Genomic DNA, 21,659 nt, shown 5'->3' on the forward strand with positions numbered 1-21,659 from the left:
TGGTAATAGTTTAAATAACTAGATGGATTTCACAGGGTCTAACGACACTTACAGTGTACGATAATTCAATAAACAAAGAAATCTAAATAAAAAAATTAGATAAATTTGGAACGAATACACTGAAGACGAATTTTTCGGGACAAAATATCTGAATCTGGTTCGGACTGAGGCAGTACAGTATTGGGGGCCATGAAGGCTTGCAAAAAATTTCTAGGGTCGTATTTAAAAAAATGAAGTTGATGATGGTCCTGGAGAGACGAAACGTTACATATACAAATTGATAATGCCATTCGATAGAGGACAAATAGTGGCCACGAGAAAGTGTTCTTCTTTTTTCAATATCACCTCAAACAAGGCTGAAATGAAACAAAAACGGATTTCCAAAATTTAGTTTTTTTTTTAAATATTTCGAAAACTAATCATGTTAGCCTTGATTTTTTAGAGGCATACTGTTGGTCCCCCGATTACGCAACTTTGACCCCATTTAAGCTACTTCGTACCACTCACCGTTTCCGAGATCCCTGTAGTGAGAAGCGAATTTGTAACAGCCTGTATATTCGTAGTCGTTTTCAGAAATTATAAAATACATATGCTAATGTTTTGTTGTATTCAACATGAAACAGAGTTCAGTATTCCACAAACCTGTAGATATAAAACTGGCCATCATTCTTGTTGTTTGGCCTTGGATTAAAAATAATCATAAAAAAACATTAATTTAACTCTGCATTATAATTTAAAAAAACATGCACAATACTAACCCACTAAATGGCCTTGGTATATGTGGGAAGTGTCCACGTCGATCTGGCCTTGGGGCCCGTGCACCTCCAGCGAGTCACTGAACACACTCAGGTCCCTTTTCAGCCGTAATCGGAAATCACGGCTATGGGCACGAAACGATAAATGAACGAAATTGTCTCTAACAACTGATCTCTTCGCTCGGACGTGAGCCCTGTGAACGTCCGCCGTGTCGTAATTGAGGGGCTCATAGTGACTTATGTACTCGTTCAGTCGTTCTGCTGGAACAAAAAAAGAAAAAATCATCATTACAGGCTTTACAGACACTGATTGCTCTTCCATACATGGCATTTTCAGTTTAAACACACATACATACAGGACGTTTACAAATATATACAGGGTGTTTTGGTAGAATGCATTATTCATTTTTATTAATATGGTTGAAATTGCAAAATAAATGACAATCAAAACTGTTAGAATTTATTGAGAACCTCTGGAATTGTCCCCGAGTTACATACTGCATAAAAAAGGTGGATATTTGTGGACGTAAATGGCGTATCTTCCATTTCTTTGTTCCATTTTTGAAGTAAACAGAAACATTGCTAGTTTAATTTTAGGTAATCATTAGTTCTACTATTCATTATTGTGAAATTATTAGTGAACAATAATTTATTATTTGTCTAAAATCCTATTACAATTGTTTTCTTTTTGTAAAACGATACTCTATATGTTACACATAAAAATGACCTATCAATAAGTAACATTGAATTAATAGAAACATGGTGACGATAACGTAAGGAAACGCTAATGCAAATCGTGAGTTAATTACACATCTTTATGTATCGGGTGTCCCAAAATTCACGCAAGATTTGAATCTAACGCCATTTGTGCGGTAAAGTGTTGCCAACGGAAAAAAGACATTGTGACAGCTGACAGTTCAAGGTTATTAAAAACTAAAAAAAGTGCTACACCATTTCATTGAGCAATATTTTAAAAATAATGAAGGTTTGGCAGCTACACTTCGCAATTTTTATACAAAATATGATCGAAATAGTGATTTAACTTCATCAGTTGTGAAGAGATTAATTAAAAAATTCAGGGAGACTGATTTAATTAGTGGTCTCTGGCCGTTCTTCAACAAGTCGTTCAATACAAAATATCGAAGCAGTTCGTGAAAGTGTTGCTGAGAGTCCAGGAACATTAATTCGACATCATGGACTTTTCGTGATACTCTCTACAGCGCCAGCGTATTCTCAGATAAGATTTGCATATTCATAGCTACAAAATTCAATTCAATTCATATTCATAGCAGCAAAAGAACTGAAGCACACTGACCATGCAGAGCGAAGAGAGTTCGCTGAATAGATTATATTATGGAACAAGTGGATGCTGATTTTTCGAACAAAATTATCATCAGCGATGGGGCTCATTTTCATCTTGATGGCTTGATCGACAAAATTGTTGCACTAAGAAGCAACTGCATCCGCAACATATCACTGTTTGGTGCGGATTTTGGGCTGGAGACATCATAGGACCATTCTCCGAAAATGCGGCTAGTCAGGTAATAACGGTTAATATGCTCGCTATCGCAACATGATAATCCAATTTTTTGTGCCTAAATTGCAAGATATGGACGTAGACGATATGTGGTTTCAACCAGACGGTACTACATGTCATACACCGCGAGAAACAATCCAATTACTGCATGAGTCACTTCCTGGTTGTATAATTTCTCGTTTTGGTGATCAGAGACGCCCAGATCATGCGATTTAATACCGTTGGACTTTTCTCTATGGGATTTTTTGAAGTCTAAGTCATGAAAATGTTCGACAAAAAGGTGCATAAGTGCCAGCAAAGTCGTGGAGACCATTTATCCGATATGTTATTATATTCATAACCCTATACCTACTATATATTTCATGAATCTATATCAAATTACTTCTTGTGTGTATGTTGGGTCACCTTATATAACTACTTCCAAATAGGCTCACACACCAATACTTGTAAATGGAAGCACAGTTACTGATATCAATGTATCGGTATTAAAAAATATAATTTTATTTACAAAAAATATTTCTACTAACCGAGTTTCTGCACCTCGATTTTTTTACTCTGCAAATATCCTCTCCAAATTTGTAGACACCCTGTATATATATTAAACATTTCATTTAACAAATGAAAGGGCAGCAGAAAATGCGAATAAAGTTGTTTCCCATATCTTTTAAAAGCTGTTTTGCACACAACAATTTATTGAACAATAAATTGACAATTTACTTTTCAACAAATTAATTAATTTAACAAATTATCGAAGACCACTTTACACGTTTCAACAGTTACAACAATTTATTGGCCAATTTCATTGATGCCAATCTCGAACTTCATTATTTGTCAACTCTCAAACTCAAATTATCATAATTGGGCTGACATTTAAAAAAAATAAAAAATGTAATTAGATTTATTATTGAAGTCAATAAATTGTAATAAAATTTCTGTTTTAGGGTCGTACGGTCGTATGAAGTGTCATACTAACTTTATAGTGATACTAAAGTTAGAACTAATTTCAGTAATTAACTAAGAAACTTTTTAATCTTCCAAATTGCAACAATTTTTGTTGCAATTTGAGTTAGATACTGTGCAAGATTAATAAGTTCTTAGTTAATTGAAATTGAAATTAATTCTCATCATAGTACCCTTACACTTCATAAAATAATTGAAAGTCGACTTGTTCAATTTATTGTTCAATAAATTGTTGTGTGTAAAACAGCTTTAATACTTTCAAAAGATTTGCGAAAAATATGTGACACGTATTTCGTCATAGCTTGATTTTCTATTGTTTTATGAAAAAAAAGGTACAAAATGTAGGATGACGTAGGTTACATATTAGAACTATTTGTTAAACAACTGTAAAGACAAATACACAATGGACTATATTCCAGCTTATAATTTGTCAATAGATTGAGATAGCGTTGGCGTTTGGTTGAAACTAAATTCAATATTGTACATTATTAATTTACTATTAGCACTGTAAATGTAGGTAATGAAGGCTTGAAGCTTTAAAAAAAACGTCATCAATCACCCACTTTAATGAGGAGTTCCAATGGTACTTTATAAGTATATAAAAGCAGTAATTATGCTATTTATACTTTACACCGTTCCCACTACTCTAAATGCTTGCCTCTAGGAAAATAAAGACTAATTTTCTACAAATCAGTAATTTTTTTATTACTTTAAAAAATTTTTATTTTGATAATAATGCAAAACGAGTGGCTGTTGCTGTTGTTGCGGTTCTAAAAACGCGGCCCGATTGCAACAGCATTCAGGTCTTGTGACTCATGACTCGCTAGTAAAAGTTTTAAAAAAGGTCTGTTGAAGGCAGGCAGTAATTATTCTGTTAATCTCTTTGATATCATGAGGTAACTGAAATTCTGCTCCCACAAATATGTGTCCTACGCCGCACGACGGTATTCAGCCCAATTCTATTGAGATGATGTAACAATTCTGGAGTTCTGCTTAGCATGCTAATTTTCCGATTTGCTTCAGCCCATGGACCCTTTATGAAACCTGATGCAAATCAGATCCGTCTGACCATACTTCTGTTGATCGTTTTTTTATCCAATTACCAATTAACCAATAGACCGATTGGATTTTCACATATTTACTATACTGTTTATAATTACTATGCGCGCGCATATTTCTTTATCTTTATCTTCTTTCTTTATATTTTCTTCTCTTATCATATTAACCCCCTAAGTAAAATGACGCCTATAAATAGTTACATATGCAGTTTACCAAATAAAAGTATACTAAAAACTTCGCCTTGACACGTGCACAACTTGTTTCATGAATTATATAGGGTGTTTCTGAAATAAGTGCGTTCTTGGAAAAGGGTGACAGTAGGTTCGAAAATGAGCAACTCTTATTAAGCAACTGATGGTCTAAACCCTTCTGTTTTCGACAAAATTAATTTAAAAAATGAACCATAAATGTAAGCTGATCCTGTGCACCTTGTGCACGTGCACGTCCTGAACGCCTCGGACTCGCTACATGCGTGAAGCGCTTCTCTAATTGGCTGACGTTCCACGTGACTCCACAATCAAGCAAATCAAGGTCAGTGTTCTCGTGTGTTCTTTAGTTGTGTGTTGCAGTATTACTTAGCCGGCGTATAAAGTGTTTTCTGATCAAGGACTAGCAGGTATTGATGTAGGGAGATTGTCAGTACAATTTAAATGAGACTTGTCGTTTGTATGCGGTCCGTTACCGAAGCAGACGACAACCTAACAGTAGAAAAGTACAAACGGCAGTTCAAAGGTTACGGGATACCGGGAATGTCCACCTGACATATGAAGGTCGTGGAAGGGAAAGGCCGCAACATGTTCGACAACGAAAAAAACATCATAAACCTCGTTGAGGAAGATCAGAGGCGCAGTACTCGCGACACTATGCTTTACAAAGGATTCGGGTATTAAATAACAATGATTTTCAGCCAAGTGTGGAATTTTGACAATGGTTTCGACATCAAATAGCACAAGATCCGGATTTTAAAGCAAGGTGGCTTTTACGGATGAATGTTGTTTTTCATGTGAATTTTATTTTTCAATTTAAAACATAATGTTTTATTTAAATCATCAGTTACTTAATAAAAGTTGCTCATTTTCGTGCCCTCTATCACCCTTTTCAAGGAACATATTTATTTAAAACACCCTGTATAATTGCCATCATAGTGAAGCGGCATTTTTCGCGATATATTTTCAATAACTCTGCTGTTGTTTCTATTCTAAAGCCGCTTTTAGTTCATTTTTTGTTACTTTATTAGTATGTTTTAATATAAAAAAATACCTACAATGTACCTTCTTAAAATAAATTGAAACTTCACTAAGCCTAAATAATATCTGAGATGACAAATTTCAACAAAATAACAATTTGGTCTATACAAATACCCATAATAATTAAATCGTTTAGAAAGAATATTTAACGCCAAGATAATCGTCTAATTTGTAATCACCTGGGAAATAAAGGTACAAAATCATAGGCTGAGTACATTAATGTTGCAATTTCTTATTTTTCTAGGCAACAGGTACATGTATATTTCTAAAAATAATAAATTTTAACTTTCTACTTATAAAACTAGTTTGATGCGAAATTTTGATATCAGTTAAGTGTTACTAGTTACTATTTCCATACAGTTAAACTAGTTTGAGAAAGTTACTACACTGCATTCTGTTATATTTTTTGTAGGAAAAAAATATTATAAACGTAAAGTAAATTATGCATTGCTAACTTATGTGATTATTCAGCAAAACAACGGTATAATGGTGTGTACAGAACAATTGCCATGTAATAACAATAAAAAGTACTCCGACTTAACAGTAACAAAGGTTTTATGATCAAAGTTTGTTCTACGTGACCGAAATGTAAAAAGCTTCTGCCTTATCAACGAAAAAGTATTTTCATAACATACCTACTAAATTATTTACTGCCGTGAAACATAAAAATGTTTTATATTTTTTTATTTATTTCAATATATTTCAAAGGTTACTAAATGTAAATACCATATACAATGTCAGACTTTTTACGTATATCCGCAAAATGGTTGATTAACTCTCTAAAAAAGAATCATCAAATACAACTATTTCATCTATGCCATTAAACCCTTAAGCATCAATAAAACTGATTGGAAACAAAGAAAAATCGATATTGTTATATTTCATGTAATTAAAGAGTCTACTATTTTTTGAGTTTATACAACACCACAGATGCGTTATATGACACCATATAAATAAAAGTAATAAAACATAATAAAGAAAATAAATAAATATTTAGTAGTTTATTTTAAGATAGTCCTTTTGCTATTGGAAAAACTATATTTTCTATATAAAACTATAAAAGCATCATTCCGCTTCCGGAAAGTAATTGCTCCATTTCAAATGAAATAAACCAAGCATCTACTTCTCACATGAAATAAACAATTTGGGGGTAACTCTCAAGCAAGCTCCTGTTTTATGATACATTCAAGCGATACGACTGGCCGGTAATTATTGTAAATTCTGGCAGCTTTTATACAAATAAATACAAGAAAAATAAGATACTATAAGGGAAAAGTGATAAACCCAGAATAGTGAAAAAAGTGTTTTTAAGGTAAGTTGGACTTAACAAAATACAAGTTATCTAAAAAGTACTTTCCCCACCCAGTTGCTAAAAAAAGCAGAAAAACTGAACGCGATTTATCCAATTATGAATGCCTACATTTTGACGATGACATTTTATTCCAGTATTTTGTGCAGTGTTTGGATGCCGAGTGAAATATGTGCTGGACAAATATTTTTCAATGTACATATGCAAAAAATTGAAATAAGAAATATATGCTACTCATATTTTATACTCTTAGGATCCATTAAATATATCTAGGAGTTGACTGAACGATTTTAGAACTGGTTGTCACGTTGTCGGTATTTGTGTTTTCCAGTGACATGTCGCTCTTTTCTTCAGAAGAATTTGTATTTGCTGTCTGCACTGATGTAATCAGTTTGAAGTAATTGGCCTGTGACATTCCTCTCCTGATTGTTACGAATGAGTTGTTTCCAAATTCCTTAGTTCTATGCCTTCGCCTCAACTCAAATTACTTGGATTTTTGGGATTTCTATTGGTCTTTTAGAGCCTTGACCAAGATCTTTCGCTTACTAGAATTCTGATATTTCTTACTGTTAGATCTATTAAGTGCCCCGCATCTACCATATGCTCCACAATCGCTAATTTATCTACGTTTATGTGACACAGAATAACAATGTAGAGAAATTAACAGGTCAAGAGCACAGAGTACACATTTACAGGACCTAAGTATACTATAATTCTATTAAAAGGAATTTGGAAACAATTGAACCGGAACAATGAAGGGCCGGAAGATTAGAAACCAGTGACTTCACACCATTGACAAGAACGCCATTAAGGAGCAATATCTCTTCTCAAGTCAAGAAAATTGACGACTTGGCAACCAGTCCAGAAATTGTTGAACCATTGACAACTGCTACCTGCACACCAATCTAAAAAGAGTTTTCATGACCATTTAACCACTAGCAAGAGAAACTAGTATGTACGATAACCAATTGATATTGGAGAAGTATAACTTGACCAATTTCATCTAGTTAGCGAAATTTAGATGCGCAGAGGCAGACTAGCATTGGAGCTCATTCTCTGTCTGAACGTCGCGGTAAACATAGATGTGTGTAGCACTGCACATAATGTACCTGTTCTATTATTAAGGTCTCCTGTCATTATCATTCCTACTGTGAACCCTCTTCTTGATCTGTGAATCTCGCGGATAAAATGAGTTTGATCAGACTGTGGTCAATTTGCCGGATGTTAAGATGTGCCATTATTCGCTTTTATTTTGACCTTTAACTATACAGGTGTAGATGTTTTTACTACTTAGAACACAAGTGTTAAATTTTTTATTGGAGTAATCACTTTTCCTTTTATAAAAAAGATTTTTTTTAATACGGTAAAATTAACATATTTTAATTTGTGACATATTACAAAGGAATAATAATTGTAAAAAGTTTCTTCCAGATTCCTCATTTATGAAAACGGTATGGTACAACCAGCATTCTGAAAATTATCTTACTGCAAAAAAACTCCTGTTAAAACGCTCATAATATATGGTATTAAATTATACGCCTGAAAGTAGAGATTTCATTGAAAAAAATGATATTAGTCTAATTTCCTGTTAAACACAATTTAACAACTTTTTTCTGATGAAACTCATTTGTATCACAAAATATTTTCAACGTGAATTGATTATTAACTAAAGGATGTCTGATAAAAGCGGATGGATTTTATATTAATCTAGAACATAAATAAAGCCTCAAACATTGTGTTAGGCTATTAAAAAAATTCAATTCATATTTTTCACAAACTAACGATTAACATAAAATTACTTTGCATAAATAAAATTATTAAATGTGTTTCTCACTTCAGTTATATAAATATCTAAATATTTACACAGAGACTCGTGGAATTTAAATTTCAAATAGATGTGAAGAGCTCTTACTTAATATAATTACTCTCTTTGTTATAAAGATCACGAACGAGACATTAATTTCATGCCATATTTTTAGCCTCCATAATTTTCTTTCTCTTTAACTAAGGTGATGAATGAATTAAATTTTATACAGAGTTAATGTTACACAGAAATGTTCTAATTCTGCCTTTGCATTTCCTTAAAAGAATGCATGACCTGTTCAGATCCTTTTAAGTAACTCTTTTTCTCAAAAAGAATGAAGAATGATTCTCTAACGAGAAAGCGCACTTTGCATAATTTTATTTAGAAAATATAATAGCAGAACTCTTCTTTACTAAATCTGAAAACTACGTAATTCTGGTATGTTACAGGATGACCTACTTAAGACGGATTGTTCCGCAACTCTGGTTAACATCAATAACACAAAAAAGTGTCAAATAAAAGTTACACAATGTTTTAATTGCCAGTGTTGCGAGAAACAACTACTCTACGGACTATATGCCCCGACCGGCATTGAATTGTAGTAGCTGTTTTTAAGTGACTAGTATTTGTCAAGGTAATAATATAGAATAGCAAGAATGCAAGATATTTGAGTGTTTTTGCATACCTAGACTTCTGGTAGGTATCGAAGAACATCGTTTGATTTCATTTTATAAGAAAAGTATATGAATCTTTGAATTAGCTTAATATTTTTGAAATAGAGTAAAAAATGCCGGAGCTAATAATACAATATGTATATTTTTTTAAATACAGAGTATATCACTTTGTTTTCAATAAATTAAAATTATATCAATGTTACTGAGCATACGCATTAAAGATAATTTTATGTAAGCGAACTAGCCTCGCAACAGGATATCATTCACGGAAAGTTTGGTTATGGTTAAGAGTACGTCTATAATAAACCACTTGAAGAAAAAAACACACTGATACAGTACACCACCAAGAAAAACAATAGCAATACTTAGTAGAACTAGAAAATGCCAAGAAAACAAAACAAGAGAAATCACATTATTGTTTTACGAAACGGGTATTTATTTTAAATACTTCCAAATCTTTGAAAAAATAAATTAATTTGAAATTGTTCATTTTTATAGTATGTATCTATGTAAATACTACACAAGGGTCAGATTCGGCCTGTACAATTTGTTGTGGGTTGCCTAAATGTGACACTAAAAGAGTCCATTTCCACTAAATAGCGTATTCCGTTCTTGGAAGTTCTTGTAATAATACTGATAAGACATTTTATGGTACAAATGATAATTATAATTATACATTCGATAGAAATAAAGCTAATGTTTTCACTTTGTCCTGTACACATTTACGTTTCATTGCTTGCATTATTTGTAAACACACATTATATGTTATTAGTCAGAAATTACTAATAATCCATTGTTTTAAAACGATTCAAGGAAAAATATTGCTCACGGGGTAATTTCTAAGCAAACGAATAATAAGTACATTCAAGGAATTGATCTCAATTTGTTGGAACGACCGCTGCCACTTACTTTCATTAAACGTTTATTTATAACCGTTTCAAATTATTCATCATTATTTATTGAAGCCTATTTGCGCAACAGATGTTGCCAATTGGATTTATTGGCGAATGATTTCCACTGCCGCTATCTGATAAAAATAATTGTTGCACCTTAGAGATTGGCGCAGTAGGTAAGTGTGCCAAGAGGGCAGGTGGTTTCGATTAAACGATATCAAACCGAGCTAAATGCAAAGTTTTCACTTTTGCAAATAAATATGTGAATTATATTGACAACATATACTTATCAAGTTTCATTTTTGAGACAAACTAAGGAACAATATTTCGTATCCACCTAAGAGGGATTCTTCTGTAACTCTGTAACTGTAAACTTTATAAAAAATGGTTTTAATAAAACCTTCCTGAAATCATATGGGCCATGTAAAAAAATATTTTCAGCTTCACAGGGTGTTCCATTTCGCGTGGGCGCTACAAACGTTGTTATTTTAAATGGAACACCCTGTATATTATTGTATTTTTGAATTTCTTGGTTAATATTAGGTAGATTAAATGTACATGGTATTTAAAACTTACCGTTTTCGAGATATTCAGTTGTTTTTGAAAAAAATCACGATATCAGCTCTCTAAATGAGGCTAAATAGCATCTAAACCGTAAGAGTTAGAAACCTGCAGTTTTTTCACAGTTCGCTTTGGCATAAATTATTCTATCTTGTCATCTATGAGCAAAACGTGTACCTTATTCAGACTCGGAAATACTGAGACCTACATTTAATAATTTTATTGAAAAACCTTTTTTTTCAAACGGAATGACCCATATTAATTGTCATTGGTAACTGCAAAATTGAATGCCCTTTCGACTGATATAAGGTTGTCGATACTTATATTTAACAGTTTTTCAGAAAAATTTGGTTCTTTTCTAAAGACACCCGAATCCGAATCCAGAATTGCTCCATCACCCTCCATTTTTTTTTAACCGCGAAGAATCGCCCTTAAATACAGAAAATATGGAAAATTCTACTTTTTAAAACTAGAGGGAGTCCAACCTTTATCTTACACCCCTGTTTCTTATGTCTATGGGATTGCAGATACAGAAAGAATCACTATGAACAGGAAGTATGGCCAAAAAGAACACATTTTCATCCAGGGCTAAAAAATATTGTCCGCAAACCCTTAGTTGCTCACAGACACATAAAAAAAGAAAAGTGGTCTATTCCAAAGACTAAACCTATGTATCCTAATGTGTTTTGATTCGCTGAATCCGAATCCAGAATTGCTCCATCACCTCCCAGTTTAAATCGCCGAAAGACCACCATTAAATAAAGAAAATTCTACTCTAAGGGGTATAGCATTTGGAACAATTGTAAAAAGCGAATGGAAGTTACTGCAGGACCAAATCTATATGTATTTTGACGGTCCGAGTCGGAATCACTCTATTACCTTCCAGTATTTTTATACCAAGCAAAATAACCCTAATGTCTGGGAATTTTCCTTTCCAGACAACTTGAACCATTTGATACCCGCAGAGATATGAGGGTATTCAAAGATGTGAACATCGTTTCCAGATAAGAAATGACGTTCCTTTTACTTTACTTTTGTAAAAAAAATATATTATCTTCAAACGATCTATGCAACGAATTTCATTTTCTTTTCTGTGTTTTTAGCTCGTTTTCCCTTTTAAGCATCCAACAGAAATCTGCATTATCCCACTTTCTCCTTGGTACCAACGCTCCATTTCCTTGATATCTTGGTGAAACCGTCCACTTCGTTCTTTACTGTAGTCTCCAAGGTTCTCAAGAAGAGAGTCTAGGAAATGCAATTTCAAGTTCATCAGGCACCCAACTGTTTGCAGTTTTAAAACTCCTCATCTAAATTCTAATTATCCTCACTTTTCTGATTCTCCAAGAAATTCAGAGTGACTTTCATGAAACTTAGCCATGTTGCTCTTTTAATATCATTCATTTTTGTGATAAATTTTTCGTCTCTTAACACGATACGGATTTGAGTTTCAGTTAAGCATCAAATATTTCAGGAAACGGTTGCCGTCTTTGTCCAAGGCTTTAACGAATTGTTTTATAAGACCAAATTTGATATGGAGATATGAAAGTAGAATATTTGAAGGAACAACTAAGGGTTTGCGGAAGATGTTTTTCAACCCTGGGGGGAATTCTGTTCTTCTTTACCATAATTTCTGTTCATAGTGATTCTTTCAGTCTATACAACCTCATAGACATAAAGAAACGGGATGAAAGATGAAGTTGGAATCTCTCTAATTTTGAAAAATAGAATTTTCCACATTTTCTGTATTTAAATACCCTTACGGGCGGTTTTTCGCGATTTACAAAATAGAATTGAGGTGATGGGACAATTCTGACCCTGGACTCGGATTCAACGAAACAAAATACATATAAATATGGCCCTGTAGTCATTTTCAGTCGATTTCTACAATTATACCTAATGCAAATTAATCAAAAGTGAAATTTTCCGTATTTCCGGTCAATTTTTCGCGATATAAATAAAATGGAGAGTGATGGAGCAATTCTGCCTCGAATGTGGATTGAGAACGATTAATAGAACGTAAAAGTATCTCGAAGTAAAAACATATAAGGCGGTAGTTCCACTGGATTCGTTCGTCTAAAAGTCTATTCTCATACGCATTACTATTAAACTATTTTTTCAAAATGATAGAATATATTGAATACGAATTCATGGTACCACAACTACTCTGTCAAAGTTTAAATAAAATAGAATTGATCCAATTTGTTTCCCAGAACAGGTAGGTATATATGAAAGTTTTTTATATAAAATACAATAAGTTAAAACATAATTATTTCTAGACAACTGTATGCTTCATTGTCATAAATATTACGATATTTGTAAGAAGTAAATCAAACCATGTATTTTGATCTAATAAGAATGTCATCTTCTTCTTCAATCGTCAATTCTTTTATACAAAAAATCTAGATGAGTTAATAACATATAAATTTATAGACCAGCTAGGTAGTATTTAACAATTATTTAAAATAAAAAAAATATTTACCTAAATATTGCAAACTTTTGAAGAAAATCCTTTATTCTGATTCTTACACCGCCTTTGACAAGGACAATAAGGAAATTAACCAGGATAGATAAGATTTATAGACCAGGGCGGATCTGTCGAAATATCCCACTTCTTGAATGTAAGAGGGGACAAGCTAATTTTTACTGGAATACCATCAGTACAACTCACATAATAAAAGTGTAGATCCCTAGATCTGGGCGAGGTCCGGAACATCTTCAAAATTGCAAAAATGTTTAAAAAATTTGAAAAATACCTATTTTATCTCAGTTTTTTACTTATATCTTGGAACCTACGCATTTTGGAAGAATATTGAAAACGAAAAAAGTTTTAGAATTGAATTTTACATAATTTTTGAAAAATACCAAATGCAAATTGATAAATGTAATCCAATTGTTTAAAAATAAAAAAAGAGCGTTAACTAACTAATTGATTTAAATTATTCAAAAACTATTTGAAAGATTGAGCGAACTTTTCTATGTGAAAAAATTTTCAAGTATCTACATGCTTTATTTGAGGCTGTGCAAGATTTTGAAAATTCGAAAAAAATTTTGCAATGTTTTTCAAAAAATTATTTTGCGAAAACTATCGAACTGATTTTAATGAAATTTGGTGTGTTNCTTTATCTTACACCCCTGTTTCTTATGTCTATGGGATTGCAGATACAGAAAGAATCACTATGAACAGGAAGTATGGCCAAAAAGAACACATTTTCATCCAGGGCTAAAAAATATTGTCCGCAAACCCTTAGTTGCTCACAGACACATAAAAAAAGAAAAGTGGTCTATTCCAAAGACTAAACCTATGTATCCTAATGTGTTTTGATTCGCTGAATCCGAATCCAGAATTGCTCCATCACCTCCCAGTTTAAATCGCCGAAAGACCACCATTAAATAAAGAAAATTCTACTCTAAGGGGTATAGCATTTGGAACAATTGTAAAAAGCGAATGGAAGTTACTGCAGGACCAAATCTATATGTATTTTGACGGTCCGAGTCGGAATCACTCTATTACCTTCCAGTATTTTTATACCAAGCAAAATAACCCTAATGTCTGGGAATTTTCCTTTCCAGACAACTTGAACCATTTGATACCCGCAGAGATATGAGGGTATTCAAAGATGTGAACATCGTTTCCAGATAAGAAATGACGTTCCTTTTACTTTACTTTTGTAAAAAAAATATATTATCTTCAAACGATCTATGCAACGAATTTCATTTTCTTTTCTGTTTTTAGCTCGTTTTCCCTTTTAAGCATCCAACAGAAATCTGCATTATCCCACTTTCTCCTTGGTACCAACGCTCCATTTCCTTGATATCTTGGTGAAACCGTCCACTTCGTTCTTTACTGTAGTCTCCAAGGTTCTCAAGAAGAGAGTCTAGGAAATGCAATTTCAAGTTCATCAGGCACCCAACTGTTTGCAGTTTTAAAACTCCTCATCTAAATTCTAATTATCCTCACTTTTCTGATTCTCCAAGAAATTCAGAGTGACTTTCATGAAACTTAGCCATGTTGCTCTTTTAATATCATTCATTTTTGTGATAAATTTTTCGTCTCTTAACACGATACGGATTTGAGTTTCAGTTAAGCATCAAATATTTCAGGAAACGGTTGCCGTCTTTGTCCAAGGCTTTAACGAATTGTTTTATAAGACCAAATTTGATATGGAGATATGAAAGTAGAATATTTGAAGGAACAACTAAGGGTTTGCGGAAGATGTTTTTCAACCCTGGGGGGAATTCTGTTCTTCTTTACCATAATTTCTGTTCATAGTGATTCTTTCAGTCTATACAACCTCATAGACATAAAGAAACGGGATGAAAGATGAAGTTGGAATCTCTCTAATTTTGAAAAATAGAATTTTCCACATTTTCTGTATTTAAATACCCTTACGGGCGGTTTTTCGCGATTTACAAAATAGAATTGAGGTGATGGGACAATTCTGACCCTGGACTCGGATTCAACGAAACAAAATACATATAAATATGGCCCTGTAGTCATTTTCAGTCGATTTCTACAATTATACCTAATGCAAATTAATCAAAAGTGAAATTTTCCGTATTTCCGGTCAATTTTTCGCGATATAAATAAAATGGAGAGTGATGGAGCAATTCTGCCTCGAATGTGGATTGAGAACGATTAATAGAACGTAAAAGTACCTCGAAGTAAAAACATATAAGGCGGTAGTTCCACTGGATTCGTTCGTCTAAAAGTCTATTCTCATACGCATTACTATTAAACTATTTTTTCAAAATGATAGAATATATTGAATACGAATTCATGGTACCACAACTACTCTGTCAAAGTTTAAATAAAATAGAATTGATCCAATTTGTTTCCCAGAACAGGTAGGTATATATGAAAGTTTTTTATATAAAATACAATAAGTTAAAACATAATTATTTCTAGACAACTGTATGCTTCATTGTCATAAATATTACGATATTTGTAAGAAGTAAATCAAACCATGTATTTTGATCTAATAAGAATGTCATCTTCTTCTTCAATCGTCAATTCTTTTATACAAAAAATCTAGATGAGTTAATAACATATAAATTTATAGACCAGCTAGGTAGTATTTAACAATTATTTAAAATAAAAAAAATATTTACCTAAATATTGCAAACTTTTGAAGAAAATCCTTTATTCTGATTCTTACACCGCCTTTGACAAGGACAATAAGGAAATTAACCAGGATAGATAAGATTTATAGACCAGGGCGGATCTGTCGAAATATCCCACTTCTTGAATGTAAGAGGGGACAAGCTAATTTTTACTGGAATACCATCAGTACAACTCACATAATAAAAGTGTAGATCCCTAGATCTGGGCGAGGTCCGGAACATCTTCAAAATTGCAAAAATGTTTAAAAAATTTGAAAAATACCTATTTTATCTCAGTTTTTTACTTATATCTTGGAACCTACGCATTTTGGAAGAATATTGAAAACGAAAAAAGTTTTAGAATTGAATTTTACATAATTTTTGAAAAATACCAAATGCAAATTGATAAATGTAATCCAATTGTTTAAAAATAAAAAAAGAGCGTTAACTAACTAATTGATTTCAATTATTCAAAAACTATTTGAAAGATTGAGCGAACTTTTCTATGTGAAAAAATTTTCAAGTATCTACATGCTTTATTTGAGGCTGTGCAAGATTTTGAAAATTCGAAAAAAATTTTGCAGTGTTTTTCAAAAAATTATTTTGCGAAAACTATCGAACTGATTTTAATGAAATTTGGTGTGTTGTTCTATTATACTCTAGTTTTTTTTTACCAAAGTTAGAATTTCCTCGGAGCAATTAAAATATTTTTTAAAAATTAACCAAAAAACTTGACTATTTTGCGTGGTTTTCATCAATTATTGCTATTTTGCAACATTGGTAACAAATTTAAACTTATAGTATCTATATTGTGCAAAGTTAAATTCTAAAACTTGTTTTCCTCTTCAATAATCTTCCAAAATGCATAGGTTCCAAGATATAAGTAAAAAACTCAGATAAAATAGGTATTTTTTAAAAAAATTTTAAACATTTTTGCAATTTTGAAAATGTTCCGGCCCTCGTCCAGATCTAGGGATCTATACTTTTATTATGAGCTGTACTGAAGGTAATCCAGAAAAAATTTGCTTGCCCCCTGTCACATACACCTCAAAACAGATCTATTAACTATTAACCTATTCCTGCATTTTAAGAATTGCTTTTTTAAGTGCATAGTTTCTTTTATTGAATGAAAAAATAAATATCTGAATATTAATAGAATTAAATACAAAATAGAAAACTTTTAGTAAAAATTTAATTTTGAAACAATGTCGAAAGTGTTGACGATATGTCTAGATCAGCGGTCTTCAAACTTTTACGACTTGGGTACCCCATTTCGAGTTTGAGTTTTAAGTAAGAGTAGGTATATCTTCTTTTAATTCTGTAGTATCGAATTCTTTATTCTTTATTACTAGATATTGCACTTTTTACTTTAAAGGTATAAAAATAATTCCTAAAGTTTTATTAAAAATTTTATCAAATGGGCTCATATAACTCCCTCTGATATGCTAATGAAATTTAATTTTAGAGATTTTCATAGTAAATCTAGTTAATTAAAATAATTGAACATGATTTTTGGCAAAAAAAAACAAAATTGAAAGCATAATATGTAATAATAGAAATAATTTTGCAGTAATTGAATTTTATTGATTTCAACATAGCTAATTTTTACATGCTTTGAATAAAAAATTCAAAATTAATACCCAATTTAATTAGTTCTACACAGCCCGAGATATTAAAAAAAATAAGCAGCTATAAAATGAAGCATATTATGCTAAAAGGTTGCTTATATCCTACAATACATATCCCCGTTTCTATTTTAAGGTAAAATAAAAAAATCGACTGCAAAATTGTCAGCTCTGCGTATTCCAAATAATATTCGACTCGACGTGAGCGCTTCAGACCGTTATTAAATTACTAGATGGCTGCTTTCATAACTCACAAATGAACGGAACAAAACTCACAATCTGGGTGTTCGGCTCAATTAGACCGAAATTCAGTTTCCGTAATGAAATTAGCCCTGGATGTTGTCGTCGATTCTTTGAAGGCTAACCGGGAGAGGCACACATGAACGGAGCAACACAAAGAACGGCCTCGGGCTTAAAAAGAGTTCACGGGTCAATCACTTATCACTTCTCGGCGACTTTATTATAAATCAGCTACCGATGGAAGAAAAATGCGTCAACTTCATCTCTATTTCCGCAGTATTCCAGTATTCTCCAGCTGTGACACGGACAATCGAGTATTTGCTAGAGTTTGATTTACCCACATTCTATGAACATTAATTTTCAATCGAAACATATTACTCAAAATTTGAAATGGGGCATACAAAAAATGAGTCTATCCGAAGTTACCGAAAAATGCTTAAAAACAGCCAATATTTAAACAACTTGTTTGTAGACTATAAAAGGAATCTCCATCAGTTACAACTGCGTGTATTATTTTCACGGATAGTTGCATTACACACAGTGAGGAAGAAAGCCGTGCAATTTTGTTGGGTTTCACTGTAGGTCAGAGGCTTTCCAGGTCACAATTTGACCCAATAAATTTGGGAATAGATGCGTCATGAAAATGGGGTCAATATCGTAAAAAAATTTTTTGTAAAATCCTTAGTTTCTGAGAAAAAAATTATTGAGGTTGTGGTATTTACAACCCTTACATTGCTGGGCTAATGTAGTTTCTAGCGTCATTCGCGTTGTGCGCTGTATGCAATGCGCTCTCTCTCCACGTGGCCTCAGGCGATTCCGAATATTGAAATCCGATTTTAGTATTAACGTTTTTGCGATAGTGTTTACATTCATTTTTCAAGTGTCAGAAATGGCTTACGTATATAGCAACTGGGAATTGATGGATATCGTTTTAATTTATGGTGAAGTAACATAACATCTGTGTTATGGTGAAGCATTTGTGTTATGGTGAAGCAAGACAACATTTGTGTTCGTTCGTAGAAACTGGGTAAGGCGGGCCTAAGGTGGACAAAATTTTGAACATCTTGTTTTCATCGCCTAATGAACTGAAAGTTTTAAATCCGTGACACTGTTACACAAACCGAAACATACAGACCTGCAAATAATGTAATTTTTCTCAAGAATGGCTTTCTGTAGACGATTTTCTCAAGGAACAATATTTTTTTAAATAAAACGACCTTTTCAATGTTGTAGCCCGTTTTAAAAAAATACGATCCATGTAAAACTTTTGACCGCTAAAAGGGAGAGCTAACCGGAGAAAATTATCACCCAGTATATCGATTTGCCTAAAGCTTTAAGAAATAATACGCCATAATACTCCAAATAAATGTGCTAAATTTTAACGCGATCGGCGAAAGGGTTATGAAGTTATTAATTAAATTAGTTTTATTTTTGACAACTTTGAAGGCCTGTAACTCAAAAACCGAAAGGTTTTATATAATTTTTTTTCGTAGATCGTATTTATTTATAGCTATGAATATACCGTCGAGCGTTGTCGGTGAAATTTGCAGACACCCTGTATAAATAGTATATGTCATATATCATTACTTAATACATTGTGTCTTTAATTTAACTTGCAACTAAAATATTCTTTTATTTTGAGTGCATTTAAAGCTGCTCAATAGGACTTAAGTCCGGAGATAGATCTGGCCATTCCACCTGTTGATTTTACTAGTAATAAACCATTCATGGACCATATTTTTTTGTTATAAAGTTAAAAATCCAGTGAATGAAAATAAACTGATTTTGATCAAGTTACCCCTTAGTACAAAGTAGTAGTTTAAAAACACATTATTTTTTCATTTTTTTAAAGATAATTTCATCACTTTTGAGATGTCTCAATAAAATTCGGTATAAACAGATCTTTAGAGTAACCAGCTTACTCCTTACCTAAAGCATGAGCATAGCCTTAACATATAAGCTTAGATTTTCAATACGTATATCAATATGTAAATTAATAAATTTTCGCATACCTGTTTTGAAAGTTTTATTCTGTAGTAACGCAATTGATATAAAATATTAAACAATTAAATGTTGATAATTTTTTTGATATAAATACTTATCACAAATTGACATTTATCAAACTCCATTTTGAGGCAAGCGGAAAGTTTTTTACCACATTCTTTTTTGTTTTTAGTGATTTTTGGAAGACGCAGAGGAAGGTCACTTTATTTGCTGTAAATGTATAGTAGTCGAATGCAGCTATAGAATCATTGCTTTCGATTTTCTGGTTAACTGGAGATATTCAAATCTAATTATTAAACGTCATCCTGCTATTAAATTTGCAGCTATATTAAATACTTTTTACGATTTAGATTAGCTTATTCAGATATAGATCTATAAATGCTTCTTCGGTGAACTACATTCTAAGGGCTAGATCTCATTACACGTTGATATTCAAATATATTTAAAATGACTACAAATGTTGTAAGACGATAAAGTTTAATTGTACATAAAATAAACTGTTCCCAAACTGTCTGTTACCCATAACTGACATCAGTAGAACGCATTTTTCTCTGGAACTTTTCAAGCAAAATGCTTACTAAGACAAGTCAAGCTACCCTTGAAGTGTGGTCCATTTGCTTTTAGTCTCCTCAAATATCACGGAGGAGTTTTTATAATTATTTATTTGTAGTAAGTACTTTTCATTACTTTTTCATTTAACTGGATATTTTTGCTATATCGGAAAGGGAAAAATACACCTTTGCACCAAAAAGATCAGTGCAATGGTTGCTTTTGTAAATTTACTTTTGCATAACTAATAAGAAATGTCTCATCGAGAAAGTAGACAATTGTCCACGATTACCCTATAGCACTATACAATGTAAAAAAAATCGGTGCGAGTGGATAATGGTACGGAATGTATCCGTTGAGTGAAACGATCGAGTACACTTTAACTCAATATTGAGCATTTTGATAAATTTACACATTTCTGAAATTTGAACTTTAACTACTCATTTGTGATAATATTTTAATTAAAACTGAGTATTTTCACTCAAATATAGGTACCTATTAAATAAATTCTCCAAATAAAATTTGGTACACTTGTACTTAAATCGGAGTAAATGTCCTCATTATTGAGTGACCCCACCCCATTCTATGGTTGTCGTGCGTTGTATTTGTCTATTCCCATTCTCCCCATTAGGTCATCTCGTGGTGTATGGCGTATAGTGCTGGACAAGTGTTCGTTTATTCGGTTATTTCTGTAATCAAATAATTTTCTTTTTTTAATGTTAATTTTTGCAATAAATCTGAAAAACCTAATATTTCCGAAACAGTTGAAGATAGGTATAGGACATTGTATATAAAATATGTCCAGAATTTTCTGAAGAATCTAAAAATTGATTAACATACAGGGTGTTGTATTTAAAATAAGAAAGTTGGTATTGACCACTGTTACATGACACACCCTGTATAAAAAGTATTTGTTGAAGAAAATGCGCAACTAAAAATACCAATCGACGTGTCCGAGCGTTTTTTCGAACACGCCCCCATTTATTTATTATTGAATTTATTCCATTTGGCTGATACACACTGTATAATTAATTTTGTAATATTTGCCGAAATTATTAAACAAACTTATGTCACTTATGATTAAAGACTAACTAAACTAGTGATGCCGATGTCACTAAATGACATATCAGATGTGTTTCTTCATATTTTCAGTGATAATGGCACTTAATTGTTTCTCTGAAATGTATGAATTTACAGCTTTTGCATATTTTTAGTGATCGAACGCACTTAATTTATAGCAGTAATATAAGTTTTTAGAACTAAAAATTTTGATATCTCGAGATTATATGTAGGCTTTGAGACATGGTCAAAATAATACCAAGGATCTTATAACATGGTTATA

General features: G+C 32.2%; 1 protein-coding gene across 3 annotated transcripts in view; it reads right to left on the minus strand.

The window, feature by feature from the left end:
• The window catches only part of LOC108906840 (disintegrin and metalloproteinase domain-containing protein 10), a 216,583-nt gene that overhangs the window by 32,292 nt on the left and 162,632 nt on the right, over positions 1-21,659 (minus strand). For 2 of the 3 annotated variants that reach the window (XM_023454010.1, XM_023454008.1), the window contains exon 2: positions 759-1,016. In XM_023454010.1, the coding sequence (XP_023309778.1) occupies positions 759-1,016 (258 nt within the window). The remainder of the gene's footprint in view (positions 1-758; positions 1,017-21,659) is intronic. The other variant, XM_023454009.1, reaches the window with a different exon arrangement.

The sequence above is a fragment of the Anoplophora glabripennis genome, unplaced genomic scaffold (assembly GCF_000390285.2).
Source record: "Anoplophora glabripennis isolate ALB-LARVAE unplaced genomic scaffold, Agla_2.0 scaffold174, whole genome shotgun sequence".
Taxonomy (NCBI): domain Eukaryota; kingdom Metazoa; phylum Arthropoda; class Insecta; order Coleoptera; family Cerambycidae; genus Anoplophora; species Anoplophora glabripennis.